Genomic DNA, 17,697 nt, shown 5'->3' with positions numbered 1-17,697 from the left:
TTGAAAATCGGAATTTTTGAGAATTTTCAATGAAATCATGATCCATGGTGAAGGTACCAATTTTTGAGTTTGGAAGAAATTTTCTTTTGCAATGTGTTGTTTGAGTTCTGTTCTGATGATTTAAACATAAAAATAATCGATATTGGGACTAGAATCAAGGTTTTCTTCAAACACAAAAGATCAAAAAATGGACCATTTTTGGAACTTTTGGGAACTTTTACACACCATGCAAAAAAACACCTAGGCAAGATCTGGGACCATTTGGCATAGCTTATTCATGAGTGCACTATTTTAAAAAATCGATACACTCTACTATCCATTATTTCCCTGTTTGGAGGTATTATTTTGGAGTTCTTGAAAAAAGAAAGTTTGAAGAATACTTGAAAACAAAAACATTTTCGAGATAAATTACCCTTTTGACTGCTTCCTTCTGTATGTTTGTTTTTTAAGTGAGTTTTTTCTATATTTCCTTTTTTTATTATATGTTTAACTTTTCGGTCTGAATTTATTTTCGTCAAATATTTCGCAAATATTTTAGTGAATTTCTATAGTTTATTTTGATTCTATCATTTTATTTGTCTCCACTTACTACTCTAAGCCATTTTTAAAATTGGTGTGGTTTGAACTTACCATTATTCCAGTACTGACAGCGATTCCACGGCCGCAATACGTATTGGGCACTATGTCGCCGAAGCCAACGCTCAAAAATGTAATAGCAATCAGCCTTTATGGCCAAAGACAAATGAAACGTATGGAAAATTTGATATCAATGAATTAGATATTTTTTGTGTAAATGAAGGCAAATCATACCACATCGAGTTAAGCAGGTTCGCATGTTCCTCGTCGTGAAATCTATTTAAATGATCATCAATCGACCCGGGACGCGAAAACGATAAGAAATGAAATGGAAGTAAACGAATGTATTTTGTTTTGCTATGTTTGCTTTTTTTTAGTCAAACAGACTTTTGATTCTACACGTGCACATTTGTACACATGAATGCCTTATAAATAAATCTAACTGTACAACAAATTATGTAAAAATAGTATTTATACGGCATATTCATATGCATGGATGTGTGTGTGATTTTTTTTTCTTTAGTTCAGTCAATTTATTCAATTGATCAGCTAAATTTACGTATATATTTTGATTCAATCATTTATCAACAGTTTCTCTTCATTTCTATTTAATTCTAACGAAACTGCAACAAAAATCATTCAACAAAAAATTTCCTTGCACTTTTCATTGAGTTCGTTTCATTTAGATTTTTTTTCCAATACCGCCGCACTCGATGATGGTTTGGAGTGCTGCTACATTTTCGAGCGTTTCATTTGAAAATATTTTCATCGTTGTTCATGAGTACATTTCCAGTTTTTCTGAATCGCTTTTTGGCAAATCGCAAGCATCTTTATTGCGAGCAATAAGATAACTCTTCAGCGATTGCTGACACGTTACGTGTTTTTTCTGTGAGCTTTTACGACATAATACGCTAAACGTTCTTTTGTGGTCGGTTTTCAAATTGCGTTAATGAAAATTTGTTTTATAGTTATTTTAAATTTGGTGATGGTGCTCAACAGAATTTTGAGAATGGTGTAGTTCTCAGATTGTGTTCAATATACTTTCTGATACTATACGAATATACGATTGTGTTCTCTTTACGAATGAATAATAAATAAGTAATATGCTTGTGAGATGTGGAATTGCAGAGGACACACACTAGGAGCGAGAGATCATCACACACAACAATAACATTTCCATACTTACCACCATGCCACAAGTCAACGTTATGCCACGTCCGCAGTAAGTGTTGGGCACTAAATCGTCAAATTCATCAATAATTAAGTTAACTTGTAAAATTCATGCTTGAATTTCAAATGAAATTACCTATATCACCGTATCCCACACAGAGAAACGTGATCGCAGTTAGCCAAAAGGCATTGAGAATATTGGCAAACTCGTCGTCGTGATTGCTTCACGTTTTTTTTGTATTAATGTCCATTTTTACGTTTCAATATTTTTGAAAACAAATTCACGCATGTAATTTTTTAAAACGTATTTCATTTAGAATGTTTTTTGGCCAGTTTTCATATTGAAGAGTAGTTCGATTAAAAAATATAATATTCATTTTTTGTAAAGAACATCAAAATTCAACAACATTTAGTGGACGGTGTGATAAATATAGATATGAATTTTTGACAACGTTTAAAATATTTAACCACATCAAGTTATATTATGAAACAGTTTGGGTCATTTGTTTCATTTTTGTTTATTGTTGTTTCGTGTATTTGTGTTCGATGTGTTTAAAAGATAAAAAAATAAATTTTGAATCGTAAATAATTTTTGTGTCGTTGGTGTTAATAATTTTGTGGATACACGTACAGTTTTATATTGGCATTTGCACATTGATCGTTTGGCAAACACATGAGGGACAAACGGTGAGGAAAGAAAAGATAGAAAAGAAAACAACAATTATTCAAAATATATATAAAAAATATCAATTAAATAATATATGTATAAGTATATAAATATATGTGTAAATAGAAAATTAAAACGAAAACCATATGATTGAAGTAAGTGCAAATTATACTTGATTCATATGAATATAGTGATTTTTACATTCTTTTTTCCTTGTTTCACTATTCGCATATTAAACCAATTAAATCAAATGAAGAAATTATGAGCGCATACCCTAATAATCAGCGATACAAATCGAAACCAAACATCAAACTGGTTCGCATCGCTGTTAATAATTGACAGCGTATTGGTTAATTTGAAAGAAACATGTGATAAAGTGTACAAATGAAGTTTCCAATTTGAATTTAAACCTATACTATTGGACAAGATCAATATTATTTTCATCTTACTAAATCATAATATCAGAGTTAGGCACGAACAGTCAGTCGTTCGTTCGTTCGTAAAATTAAAAAAAATATGTTTTTGTGATCGGTCCGTCGTTCGTTGAAATCATTATTAGTTGGTCGGTCGGTCGTTCTTAGAAATTGAAATGTTCGTTGTGTTCGTTCGTATGTGCGTTCGAACACGACCAGACTTCCGAGTATTCGGAGAGAAAATTGTAAAGTCAAGTAATTTTAATTAATAAAAAAAGTAAATTAATTTTCAATTGTACAGATTAAAATAATATGTAATTTGATAATGTACTAATAATTAAATAAATAAATATCACATAAGTTTTCTTTCTCAATTTAGTGTTCAAAATAATACATTTTCTTATTACGAAATTTTATTAAATTCTGTATAGTTGGTATGGATTATACCTGACATAACCTCACATTTTAAATGATGAAATAAATATAGATGAATTTAATAATTTTTTTTTTATTTCGTAGTAATATACGAACGAACACAACGGACGACCGACCGACCATAAAATAAAATTATACGAACGACCTATAGTAGTCGATCGTTGATGTTTATGCCCAGCTCTGCATAATATGAAATAAAACTTGATTTTAAAATTGAAATTCAATCTTTCTATGAATGGTCCAAATTATCTTCTTTTGAAATTCGGCACGATAAATTAAATGATTTTTTTTTATACATAAGAAATTTAAAAAAAAGGATGAACATGAAAAAACAAAAAAAAAAAACATGAAGGACCAAAATTAAGGTTAATTCAAAATTAGCCGGATGCAAATCAAGTAAAAATACAATTAAGGAAATAACCAATGAAATTAATATATGTGGTTTTTGAATATGTAAAGAGCCCGTGAATTTGTGATTTGCGTGCAATTTTCGGTATATTTTTCTATGTTTAGATTAAGATGTTAACTCTATGTGTGAAATTAAATTTTCAATATATTTTATTTATTTGTTGAAATACTTTTTGGTGTCGAAGCAAAATGAAAAGACATACAAAAATAGTGAAATACTCTCATTTACACTTGTAATTTACCTATTGTCTTCGAGATAATAATCAAAAACTTTCAATATATTTTGTTTCTTTCTTTTATCACAAATGCAAAATAAAACAGGAATGAAAACTTATGAACCGAAAAATATGATGATTTCAAAATTATTTAATTTATTCATTAAACATAAAGTGTATGCAGCTTTCATTAATACAGCTTTAGTTATAGCATCTATAGAACAGTGATCATAGAAATATACGTATTGTTATTCATTGTAAACGTCCAACTTTCTTTTCAAAAATGTGTCGATGCTTGAATAATGTACAAAAGTTTTACGAAAAATATTTGTGTTCGTTCTTTTGCAGTTAATAAAATATTATTTTAAATATTTGACCAAAAAAACAACTATATTCACGACCATATTCTGATTTTGAATTATCAATCAATTTATTGTTATTTTAAGACTAGAAGTGATAAACAGATAGATGTATTTAAGATGTATTTGTATTTGTTGTAGATGTATTTATATTTTTGTGAAGAATTATAATTACAGCTGGACGTTCAAATTTATTGCCAGACTCAGTTTCTGACTTGGTTCTGGAACGAAACAATCTTATCTGTAAATACAGTTAGCAATGGGAAGCAAACACTTTAGGGTGCGATGTTTTAAAATGTCGGCCATATTCTACGTGCTTGCCTTTTTTATTGTTATCTAAACTAAACCCTATAATCAGGTCTTAATGATACTCACGAAAACAGTCCAGACTTCATACCAAACAGGACACACTTCTTTGTTTAAAGCGAACAAATAATTGTGATGTATAATAGGCATAACTTTAGTTTGAGGACACATTTTTGGATGTTTAGATTTTTTATTTTATAAAAAAAAATTGGTTCAGTGAAATTGAATGTAAAAAGAATATTTGCTTTCCACCGATGAGTATACAATGGATATTGCGTCTTATATCAAATAGCATCATATCTGTGGGGCGCACGCAGTGCTATCGCATCGCACTGAGCACTCTCGGGGAGCAGCATATAACTCAATGCGCTACACGTCACTGAGTCGCTAATGTGAGTTGCAAACAACACTCAACTAGAAAACTGAGTGAGTAACTACTCGCTCAAGTCGAAATTTTTTTTCGTATTCTTGACTCTATTTTGCTGTTACTAGGCATGTTTATATGAAACTCTCAGAAACTCGGAAAATGCACAAAAATATCGGAAAAAAAAATTGAAATATTTTTTTGCATTGTACCAAATCTCCGAGAGTTTCATATGAGCTTGCCATGTACCACCAGAAAGACGGTCGAAAGACGGAAAAAAAAGTCAATATTTTTTTTCAATATACCGACTCTCCGAGAGTTTCATCTAAACATGCCTAGTAACAGCAAAAAGAGAATTGAAAAGACGAAAAAAAATTCCCTTATATCCTTCATTTCGTATAATGTTTTTTATGTTTTTTTTTAAGTGGTGTGAGCGAGATTTAGCTCACTCATAATGTGACATGAGCAAGTAGTGAGTTGCTCTCGTACTGGTTCGGTGAGTGGACAAGCGCACTGTGCATTCGAAAACTCAGCACATTGAGTTACGTTGAGCGTGCGTTTTTTTTAAGCAATGGGCGCACGCATCTCATGTTGTTTATTGCGCATAAGAAATTTGATTCAGTTACGATTTGCCAACACAATCGAAAAACAAAATATTTTTAGCGGTAATTATTTCAAATTTTATTAGAAATGAACGAAATTACTCAACATTTGCAAAAATGTATTCAAAAATAACGAAAAAAAATCAAATTGAAAGAACAGTCGAATTTAAATTCAAGAGATCAGTGTCTTCAAAATCATTTTCTTCAATTTCAATGACCTTTACAGGACCACCTTAAACATTTAATGCAGTCAGTGAAACATTAAATCAAAGGTGCGCAAATATGTGTAATTGAGAATAGAGTTACATGTATGAAACAGGCGCGCGCGCGCATTGTACTAATAATTCAATTTAATGACCACAGCTTCAACAATCAAATGTCCACCTAGCAATTGGTGTCGAGTTATCTAAACAGGAATGGATTAAAACTTCAGTGCATAATTTATTATAAACAGCGGCTTTTGCAGATGAAATACTCGTCTTCGTTTTTATGAAACCACAAATTCATCTCATGACCACATTTTGAACATTTGATATCCCCTTCGTTTGGTATAGCTCCGAATTCGCGGAACTTATTAACTATACCAGCTCCACAAAATTATTTTCTCTAAATTGATTTTATTCATTATGTAAATGAGTCTGAACTAAAGATTGTATTGACAGCAACTCCATCGCATATTTTGTTTATCGATTGTGTTGGAAAATCGTAACGGAAATAAATTTCTAATGCGCAATAAACAACATGAGATGTGTGCGCCACACAGATATGATACTATTTAATTTTAAGACGCAATATCCATTGTATACTCATGTGGAAGGCAAATACACTTTTTTACATGTGGAATAACTGAACCAAATTTTTTTTCTTCATAAAATAAAAAATCTAAAATCGCACCAGAGATAATTCATGCCTAGATTCTACTCATAACATACAAAAAAGAAAAAAAATCGCTCCAATTAATGTGTCCCTAATGTCAGAACACCCGCTGAAAGCCATTCAGCAACAATAATACGACGAGAACGTCGTGTACGTAATAAAGCCCGAGAAAACATGGAGAAATCCACTGTGACTACCGGGCTTTGTTCGAATTCGATGCCAGAGCTAAGTGGGACTCCACAATCGTCGTCCACTCCTACCAGAGCTGGACCATCTGTTGGTACCTCACGGGCTCTGGGTAGGGTGCAACAACAGTCCCTGCCAGACCCATCGTCGGCATCGAAAAAGCGTCCTCGCCCACAGGAAGGAACTCCACCAGAGCTGAACGCTCACAAACGGTTGGACGTAAAGGAGACCCCAGAAAATGTGGCATCGGGGAAACCCACCTATGCCCAGGCCCTGGTAGGATCTTCTCTGGAGATGGCGGTTGTACATTCCGTCGGCCAGGACAGTTTGTCCGAAATATCGCATGACTTGTTCACGCAGATATTGAAGACATTAAACGTCATCATGGTCGAGGATGTACGAGCCGGCTCCCAGGCACCAACGTTTGAGAGTACCACCCGCACTCGTGGAGTTGTCAAGATTGTGTGTGATGACAAGCGCTCCAGTGAATGGTTAATGGGCGTGGCTGGAAGACTAGCTACCAAGCTGGAACTTCCTCTTATTGTCTGTGAATTCAGTAAGATACCACGCCCTCCGCTGTTCACTGGTTTCTTTAAGCAGCTTGAGCATTGGGAAGATGCGGAGATCTTGCTGAAATCAGCAAATCCCCTACTCGCACCAATCTCATTCAAACTCTTAAATTCGAAAAAGGAGGCAAATGGCACTCAGTTCACTGTTAGTGTCAGGCCTCGGGACCGGGCCATTCTCCTCGAGAAAGGCCCAGAGTTCAAGGTGGGAATGGGTAAAACTCGCCTATATGAAATCACTCGTTCCAAAAAATCAGACCCTGCTGAAAAGAAAGGGACTGACCACATGGACGAGGTAGTTATTTCATCGGAATCTGATTCTGAATCTGGTTCTGAAATAAATACAGAAGCGACGGATGACCTGGAAGCAAAATGTGACGATTCATATCGGAACGTTGATGTGACTGTGGTTGAACGACAATATTCTGACACTTATATGGATGAGTTATCTGAAGAGGGCGGACAGGAACAAGTAGAGATGTCTACAGAGACTGCTGCCCTATCGGACACCGCATCCAACACTTCACATGGCCCAGAAGCCATGGATACTGGGGGAGTTGCGGACGAGCAACGGGAATCCAGAGGCATCGACTGATGCATCTGGTACCCGAAGCTCTCTGCTTCTCTCACTCTCTGAACTGTAATTTGATATAGCCATGGCTAATACAAATAACAGTTCATCCACACACGCTGTATCTACAGCCAGCAACTCAAATCAATTGAACGCGCTGGCATGGATTAGCATACATCAAATAAATTTGCATAAAAGCAAGGCAGCGACTGCACTTGTGTGTAAGTCAATATGTGATATGCAAACAAAAAAACAAAACTCCATCTTTTTGATTCAAGAGCCCTGGGTTGTCAAGAACAAAATATGTGGCTTTGACACCGAAAAGATGAATTTATTGTATTTGAATCAGTCGAACGAGCCCAATAGATCATGTATCGTTGCTTCCAAGGAACTGAGCTTGACACTTTTGCCACAGTTCAGTTCACGGGACACCACAGCAGTGAAACTGGGTAAGGGCAGTACTCTTGATTCAGATGTGATACTAAGCTCTTTCTACTTGGCAAACCCTTCGAATGAAGATATTCCAGGAGAGGGACTTAAAGCATTATATGATTATTCTATCAACCGATCACTTCCAATAATATTGGGGGGTGATGCAAATGCGCATCACACGGTCTGGGGAAGTAGTGACACAAACCGTAGAGGTGAGTTACTTCTCGAATATATTGCAACGACTGACCTGTTCATCTTAAACAGAGGTGTACAACCAACGTTTGTTACCAGAAACAGGTCGGAAGTCTTAGACATAACTTTGATATCTGCTAATTTCTCGCATTTCGTGAGGAATTGGCATGTTACAAAGGAAGATAGACTCTCTGACCACAGAGAGATTCGCTTCCAACTATTATGTGCTCGCCGAGCACAGAATAAATTCAGAAACCCTAGAAATACAAACTGGGAATTACTTAGAAACGAAGTAAGAAAAGGGTCTACAGCACTCAGAAGACTGTGTCTGGACATCTCTACAAGGGATCGTTTAGACCAAGCAACTGAAAGTCTGACAGATCTTTTGAAGATTTCGTACCATATTTCATGCCCTGAGCGTGAAATTAAGATAAAGAACAATGATTGGTGGAATACGGACCTAAAAAGGCTAAGAAAGGAATCCAGAAGACTACTTAGAATATATTTAGCAAGAAAGGATACACCTCAAGGCCCACTCTGCCATGACATATGGCGAAGGAGTAGGAACAAGTACACCAGTGAAATTCTTATTGCTAAAAAGAACTCTGAAAAGAGATTCTTTAGCAGAATTGAGGGGGCTAAAAGCACCTCAAGAGTACACAAAATTCTGGCTAAGGACCCAGCCCAGGGTCCAGGAATACTTGTGAGACAAGATGGAAGCTACACGGAGTCTGATGAAGAGACTGCAAAGCTCCTACTTGATACGCACTTCCCTGAAAATGTAACACATGCGTTGCCAGCCCAAGAAATCTTGGAGCCAGTCCAAAACGCATATGTTGACGCTTTCATCGAAAATCTCGTATCTCCCAGGAGGGTGGAATGGGCCATCTCATCTTTTGGCCCATTCAAATCGCCAGGCCTAGACGAGATATACCCAGTGCTTTTACAAAAAACATGGGATATTATCGGAGATATAATTGTATCCATATACAAGTCCTCGATACTTCTGGGATACGTCCCCAGCTCATGGCAAAATGTAAAAGTAACTTTTATTCCAAAAATAGGAAAAGATGACTATACGTCGCCGAAATCCTTTAGACCAATCAGTCTTTCCTCTTTCCTTTTAAAGGGATTAGAACGGCTGATCGAAAGGTATCTAAGGGAAATATTGGAGGCTTCGGGTGACCTGCATGGTAGTCAGCACGCCTTCCAGCAGGGTAAATCAACCGAAACGGCTCTCCACAAAATTGTATCCATGGCCGAGAAAACACTCTTGGACAAGGAATTCATGGTCACTACGTTTATGGATATTGAAGGAGCATTCGATAATGTATCCTTTGAAGCCATAAATAAAAGTGTAAGAGAAATTGGTGCAAACCAAATGATCCAAAAATGGATTAATTCGATGCTAATGAACAGAACCATAACCTTTCGGAATCGGGGGGATGAGGTGATAGTGCATGCAACGAGGGGGACTCCCCAAGGCGGATTGCTGTCACCTCTCCTTTGGCTATTAGTAGTGAATGGACTCCTAAAGAGACTTCACGAAAATGGCTACCAGGCGATTGGGTATGCGGATGATCTCAGCATAATTTGTAGGGGAAAATTCCTGAGTACTCTATCAGACAGAACCCAGTCAGCAGTTAAGCTGGTCGAACAATGGTGTCTGGAGGTGGGACTCAGGGTAAACCCGGCAAAATCAGAACTCATGATCTTCACAAAGAACAGAAACCTCCACGGTTTTAGGAACCCAACTCTGTTCGGTTCAAGGATCGAAAAAAGAGATCATGTAAAGTACTTGGGTGTTATGCTTGACTCAAAACTTACATGGCGAAGCCACATTGAGTACAGAGTCAAGAAATGCCTGAAAGTCTTTTGGTGCTGTAGGTCTGCCATTGGTAAAGTTTGGGGTCTATCCCCTAAATGCCTCCTTTGGCTATACACAGCTGTTGTCAAGCCCATGCTCGCATATGGATCTTTTATCTGGTGGACTGGCACCGCGACTGCTAGTGCCAGAAAAAAGCTAAACCACCTACAGCGAGTAGCAAGCTTGTGTGTCACGGGGGCTATGAAAACAACCCCCCAAGCTTCTCTTGACGTTCTCTTGGGTCTACCAAGGCTGGAAGACTTTATAGAGTCTGAAGCAATGAAAACGGCCTATAGATTGAGAATGGAAATAAAGACTAGGACAAGTCCTAGAAATTTGCATGATGATGCCCTAACAAATCTTTTCAATATTGACAAGATTTTGGGGGCTCCTTCTGACAAACTAATTACGACCTCCTACAATTTCGATAGGAGTTTCGAGATTATTATAACAAAAAGTCTCAATGAATTCTTCCAGCAAAAACAATGGGCACAAAACTCCTTTTTCACTGATGGTTCAGTCAGAGAAACAGGTAGTGGATGCGGCTTCTACTGTGAAGCAGAGAACCTCACCTATTCATTTCCCCTGGGACAAACAACAACAGTCAAACAGGCGGAAATATCTGGAATTATTCATTGTGCATACAAAATACTGGGGGACCCAGTACGGGGAAATATAGCTATCTTCACAGATAGTTTGGGAGCCATAACTGATCTTAAGAATATTAAGATGCAAAATGGCTTGGCTATGAACTGTTACGAGGCACTCCAGCGCATTTCTGAAACGAACAACCTTAGGGTGGTTTGGATCAAATCTCATACTGGTATTCGGGGGCATGACCTGGCAGACGGGGCGGCAAAATTGGCTGCACACGATGCAATAGAGGGTCCAGAACCATACATACCAATTGAATATTCACGAGTCAAGAACCGATTAGCTACTTGGCTTAGCAACAGATCCCGCCTAAATTGGCAGGGTACGTTCTCATGTGAGCAAACGAAACACTTCGTTCAATTCACATGTTCAAAAATCACGGTGGAATTAGCCAAATTGCCCAAGGAAGAACTCCGGATGGTAATTGGTTTACTTACCGGGCACGCCAGGGTCAATTCTCATATGAGAAATCTAAATCTCAGAGACGACCCGGACTGTAGACTGTGTGGTGGAGAAGGGGAAACCACTGCCCACCTCATAGATAGATGTCCAATGTTGGATACCATACGGGCTGACTTCACGGGCTGGAGATCCTACCCTTTGATTCATGCACCGAGTGTATTCAAATTGGTAACGTTTTTCAAACGGGCATGCGATGACAATCCATGCCTTAGAAACATTTTTGGATAAAAGACTATTCTCGTGTATTCAATACACACACGGGCGTCTTGCAATAAGTTATGAAACTTGAGCAACGAGTAACTATATTAAAATTTACTGTTTAAATAGGACACTCCCCGTTTTAATCCAATAATCCAATAATCCAATGTGTCCCTAAACTAAAGATGTGCCTGTATTTTATTCCAGTTTGATTATTTTTCCAGAATCTAAATTTTTATGAAGAGTGACAACATTAAATTGTGGAGCTTCAAAACATTGTATTTCTTGAACTTATTTGGAGATGTTGTATTTGAATAAAAGATTTTCAAATTTTTTATTCGTTATAATTCCAATCAGCATACAGGTTTAATGAGGAAAGCAGAAAATGTCCCTGATTTCGAAAGGAATGAATTGATGAAAAAAAATAAAGACGCGGATTGCATATAAGTGTCTCCGAACTCATATGTGTATAATAGAGTGTTTCCCATATCTATAATTAAAAAAAATGGTATGTTTCAGTATTGTTAGTATAAACAACTTCCATCACTTTGAAACTACAATCGCACGAACCGATTTTGTTTACAATAAAACTTTGTTTTGTTTTTAAGAGGATTTCTTGAGAATTAGATGTGAGTGTTTGTAGCGTGGTTTGGGCGACCAATTGATTTTATTGTCATTTCAATTTCAACGATTTTGTGTGTTCGGAACGCTGTTCACTGAAGAATGGAAATATTCACAGTTGGTTTTGTGTTCATTTTTGTTTTAATTTCGAAATAACAGAGTGTTTTGATAAAATTTACTGTGAATATTCCAACAAAAATTCGATCGGGAAAATATTTGATGTCACATTGGAAATAAATTTCATCATTCGATTTAGAATACAGAGTCACTTTGTTGAGGTAAGACGTGACATTTATGATGCGTTCTTCATTACTGTTTCATTTGATTTGTGAGAGAAGTATTTTTATCTTATTGTGTTTGTGATCTATGCTATATTTGGTGCATTTTTTTCTAAATTTGTGTGTATTTTTTTATTTTCGTTTATTTGTATCAGTTCTTCGAGAATGAAAAGAAAAAGAGACAACAACGATTCGCCGGTATACGATGACGAAAGAGAAGAAGAAAATAATTTCGTTGCAATAAAATGTGGATTGCAAACAATACTTCGACCCGAGCATGCAGCAGTTGTGACGCAAATATTGTATGAGCGCAGTCTTCAAATGACGTAAGTTGCCTCGTTGGCCTCACTTTTGATTTTATTCAAGGTGAATGAAGCACCCGACAATGAAGATCGTCAGTTCTTTTTGCGACGGGATCGTCGATAGTTCTTCTTCGATTGCTTCAATGCGGTATTGGCCGAAAATGTTTACAATAATAATAGCCGAAATCCCATACCGTCAGAGTTCGGGTTCATGGTTGAAAACTTCAGTGATGAACAGTTCGAATGGCCAAGTAAGGAAAAGTTGGAGAATGGTTTTCGTTATTTTTTCAAACAGCACATCGCAAATACGAAAACTGGTCTTACCACTTGGTGTGAAGATCGACTTGAGTCATTCTTTCGAATGCGATGCTGGCATCGCAACACAACATCAATGGACCGAGATTTGATGGCATCGACATTAGAAATGCCAAATTGTTAGCATATTGATCTAACGACTTGACGAATGGTAATGTGGAAAGAATAGAAAAGGCCAACATTTTATTGGATGGCGACGCGAATTTTTTTTAATGTTTGTGGTTGTTCGGACAAATTCAACGTCAAATAGCAGCTTATCACAGTGATGCCGCACAATGGAATACCATTCATGAAATATTCCGTAACAATCCGAACTTTCAACAAACAAAACAATCGCTCACGGAAAATAAACAGTTTTGCTCTTGTACCGTTATGCGATTATCATTTGAAGAGCGTGCGACTGGATATGAGAGATTTGTATAACAAATTGGTAAGCAAGCTAAAAGTGGTGCCCAGATTACCGACCGGCTGAATAAATACCCCGAAAAATACTACAGAGATCATGATCGAGATGGACTATGGAATTTATTGTTCGACGTCGATAAAATCAACTAATTGGGCAAACGATCCAATCAATTCCATCATCAAATCGTGACCAATAGTGTACTAGGCTTGCAATGAAAATGTGCACACACATGCGGACAATCTTGTAGGCAAAAAATACGTTATTGGCATCGATCCAAATGAAAAAACGTGGTTGGCTATACCGCGTCGCAACATCCGGAAAACACCTGATGAACCGGCCGTTGAGGTGAGATATTTTGAAATCTAACTTGATTTGTTTGAATCGAAACTAATTGTTTTTATGATTTTGAATTTTTAAGGAAAACATCACAATACCAAACACGCGATTCTACTGGGAAACTCGGCAGAAACGAAGAGAAGAAGAGGCAAAAAAATTGGCTGGATGGTTTGATATTGAAGAAAAGGATCATCTGAAGACATACCCATTCGGTCCACCATCACCGCGTAATTCAACATATAAATGGTACATTGAGTATCGCATCAAAATGCTACGAAAAGGAATGTCAGCATATGCAACGCGCAAATATTCACGACTGGATTTTGATCATTACATGAAGTCGAACCAAGTAAATGATAACATCGCCGTGACAGTGACCAACAACGATCCGTCAATAATTATATTTGGTGCATCGGAGATGCCACCCAATCGGCCATTTGGTTTGAAGAGACGGAAAAGATGTCCAGGATCTCGGAAATTTTTGGTGAGTATCAAGAACACTTCCATTCAGTGGTGAAAATGGAAGATGAATGGGGAACATCACAAACATGCGCGAATTGCCAGGAACGATTTCCAGTGAACACAAAACCGCATCGATTCAAAGTGTGCTACGGTTGCAAAGCGAAACCGATTGCTGGACTACCGGACTCAGTCGCTAGTCTACCAGATATAATTTTGGCAACGGTAAGCAAACGTGCTTTGCAAAAGGACGGAAGGAAATTAAGCGTCAAATTCGCAATGGCAATTATCAGGATGTGGACGAACTATGTACTTCGGAATGGGCGTTTAATGTCAAAGGTTAAAGTTACCTACAAAAATTGGCCATTAAATGTTCAGAGTGATGTTGCGGCTCCACAGACAGTTGTTTGGCACCGCGATATTGTTGCTGCAAAATGCATTATGCTCAAAAGGTATGAATCAATTGAAAATAGAGTATATTCATTGTTTAATGTTTTTGCTTCTGATTATACAGGACTTTGTCGGATGTTTGGCGTACTAGTACCTGATTCGTTGAGAAGACCACCAAACAATGTCAACTGACAAGCAGCAGCATTGAATCCATAAATTATTAGATAAAACAAATAGCGTAGCTAGGCTTGACACCATTTGTGTTACACAAATCTTGTGGCCTTGTTGTGCGTTCATAAGAACAGTACAACGGTAGTACGGAGGGAAGAAGCCCGTAGGTGAGAAAAGTTTTTAATTTAAAATAATGATATTTCATATACAAATTATTGTTGTTGTTGAACATACTGTATAAGTTAATCAAATGAAAAAATAAGTGAAGGAAACTTCTTATTCTGATACAAATTTAACGTGATTTTATTTATAAAATGCTAACGTTTTTGGAAACAATCTTTCCATCATCAGGCGAGCTATAAAACTGAAATCTGTACAAAAATTATGTCATATGGTTACTACAATTAGAAATTTTAAACACCAAATGAAGATGAAGAAATTCGTTATTCAGGCGGTACGTTTGTGAATGGTTTGACAACAATCCTTGGCAGAATTTTTAGAAAACATTCGATCATCATTTCACCAAATAGTACTGGTTTCAAACTCAAAACCCATTTTGGAAGCACCAAGGATAAAATTGAAGAGCTAAATAAATCAGGCATCTATGCAACTCTTTGTCAAAATTGTGGTAAAGTTTACGTCGGTCAGTGTTGTAGAGCGGTTTGTAAGCGATATTCTGAACATTATACACCATTTCATAAAAAAACAGTTCGGCAAATCAACACCAGCTGATCATATGCTCGAAAATAACCATGAATTTGCGGGTTTTCGACTTCTTAAAGAAGTCAACGCACCTCGTTATCTGGATGCATAGGAAAATATTTTTATTCATAAAACAATGGGTCATAACAAGAACATCCAAAATACACAAGTACAAACTTCTTTGTACAAATTAACATCACCAATTACAACAGATGACGTATTCAATATGTGAATCGGGCGCCTACTTTCATCGGATCTATGTTTTTATTTGAATTTAAATATCTTTCAATTTAAATACCATTACTTAATATTGTCATCAATGTAAACATGATTATTTTTCTCTTTTCAAATTTGTTTCATATTTTAAACATCAACTAAAATTTCTAATTGTACCCGCGTGAACATGCCAGACCACCGTACACTTTATCTACACTTTGCTCACACCTTCATTTTCATGTTTATTTCTTAATGCTTATTTTGCATTGAAAGTATAGCGAGAGTGTGACGAAGGTGTAGCGAACGTATACAATACTCTTTCACACTTTCGTCAGACCTTTGCTTCTTTTAATGTATACAAAAGGTGGTCTGGCATGTTCACGCGGATAGTAACCATATGACATAATTTTTGTAAAGATTTCAGTTTTATAGCTCGCCTGATGATGGAAAGATTGTTTCCGAAAACGTTAGCATTTTATAAATAAAATCACGTTAAATTTGTATCAGAATAAGAAGTTTTCTTCACCTAGTTTTTCATTTCATATTCAATTCAATCGATACTAATGATTGTCATTTCTGTTTTCCATGTATTCACACCTGAATGTTACGCTATGGCAACCGTAAAAATAACTGAAACTACACACAAATCCGGGTCCAAATTTGACCGTGAATTTGTGCCTGGTAATGGGTGAATTTGTATTACAAATTGTTCCTATAGCAGCAGCTAAAATTCAAACGAATGACCGAATGTTATACCAAAAATATGTAGTTAATTTGAGACTGACTTACAACAAAAAAGCGTTGATATTGATATGTTCCACTTTTAAAAACATACTCATAGCATACCAATAACAATGAACAGAAAAACGATGAAAGAATATAAAATATATGTTAAAAACAAAACATTAACTTGATGAAAGTTACTTACACGTTGAATTATTTATTTTATATTTAATTTTTGTTATGATTCATATTCTTGTTCATATAAAAACTGGCCAAGAAACTACTGATCATTTTATTTTTAATTCTATACGTATAAGCATCTTATTCAAATACTTGTATTTTTTTACAAAAGTCATAAATAAGCAACTTGGGTGGAATACGGATCAAGAGGACATTTACATTAACTACAGTTGATCAAATAGTTGATGTTCGACTAAGTCAGTAACAAGTTTAATTCCAAATTTAGTTTATAAAATCCTTTTAACTGTGGACTTTGTTGTGTGTGATGGTGTGTGTGAGTTTATGTAATGAACACTGTGCAAAGTTTTGAAGACGCGAAGAAGGAAATTTTCTGGGATGATTTTTGTTTTTGCAAGTTGTTTACATCATTTAAAATATAAAATGCAGTTTATTTCAAACAAAATTCCTCTATAAAATTCAAAACTAATGAAATTTAGACATGTTGGTTGATAAATATAACTCTTTGATTCTAACTAATGAGTAAAACACATAATTCGAAAACTAAAACTTTTCTAGTTTTTCAGTATAATGTTTCGAAAATTGATATTATGTATTCTAGAACTGAAGAGAAAAAACATTTAAAATTATAAAATTGAGTTGTAGTTTATTGGCGCAATTCATAGGATTTAAAGAAGGTTTAGGATCTCTGCATTTGAATTTACATTCATTTGATCTCATTTTTCACAGTCTCGATCGGTTAAATTGGGTGTCAATCATTAAAATTTGCGTATACAGGCCTATTTTTATTAGCTAAATTTTGGTATCTGACATGGAAAAAGCTTTCAAGGCTACATGAAATTGAGAAAAACAAGAGTGTTGTGCATGTTTGTTTGTTTTTTTCCTTAATTCAACATGTTTTCAGAACGTGTTGCTTCATGAAGTTCGAAGTTCAAAGATCATATTGTTAAAATTCGAACATTATTTTATATATTTGATATACTAGGCGTTTCAATAATTAAGGTACCTAACAAGGAAAACACAACATTTTTGGCAAAATTCGATAAATTTATATTTTGCTG

The 17,697-nt window shown here is 35.8% G+C and overlaps 2 protein-coding genes and 1 long non-coding RNA gene across 4 annotated transcripts; 2 read left to right on the top strand and 1 right to left on the bottom strand.

The window, feature by feature from the left end:
* Positions 1–629: 629 nt before the first annotated feature.
* LOC116351378 lies at positions 630–2,496 on the bottom strand. Of its 2 annotated transcripts, XR_004202130.1 has the most exons (5): positions 2,378–2,496; positions 1,883–1,968; positions 1,763–1,812; positions 811–852; positions 630–724 (listed from the first exon to the last, which is right to left on the bottom strand). It is a non-coding gene; the product is annotated as an uncharacterized LOC116351378 (long non-coding RNA). The 2 variants fall into 2 exon arrangements; XR_004202129.1 differs by lacking the exon at positions 2,378–2,496 and having other exon boundaries at positions 1,883–1,991.
* A 4,069-nt stretch (positions 2,497–6,565) lies between these two features.
* Positions 6,566–7,738, top strand: LOC116351379. The gene has a single exon (XM_031783475.1). It carries the CDS (start codon positions 6,566–6,568, stop codon positions 7,736–7,738), a length of 1,173 nt encoding a protein of 390 aa, XP_031639335.1.
* Positions 7,739–14,103: 6,365 nt separating this feature from the next.
* On the top strand, positions 14,104–14,944 carry LOC116351377. Its single transcript, XM_031783473.1, has 2 exons — positions 14,104–14,688; positions 14,751–14,944. The coding sequence occupies exons 1-2, from the start codon at positions 14,237–14,239 to the stop codon at positions 14,782–14,784; spliced, it is 486 nt and encodes a 161-aa protein (XP_031639333.1). The 5' UTR covers positions 14,104–14,236; the 3' UTR covers positions 14,785–14,944.
* The last annotated feature ends 2,753 nt before the right edge of the window (positions 14,945–17,697 follow it).

The sequence above is a fragment of the Contarinia nasturtii genome, unplaced genomic scaffold (assembly GCF_009176525.2).
Source record: "Contarinia nasturtii isolate CC-2019 unplaced genomic scaffold, AAFC_CNas_1.1 Cnas_scaffold_5338, whole genome shotgun sequence".
In the NCBI taxonomy this organism is placed as follows: Eukaryota; Metazoa; Arthropoda; class Insecta; order Diptera; family Cecidomyiidae; genus Contarinia; species Contarinia nasturtii.
Note: the sequence above shows the minus strand (reverse complement) of the source record. Positions and strands in the feature narration are given on the sequence as shown.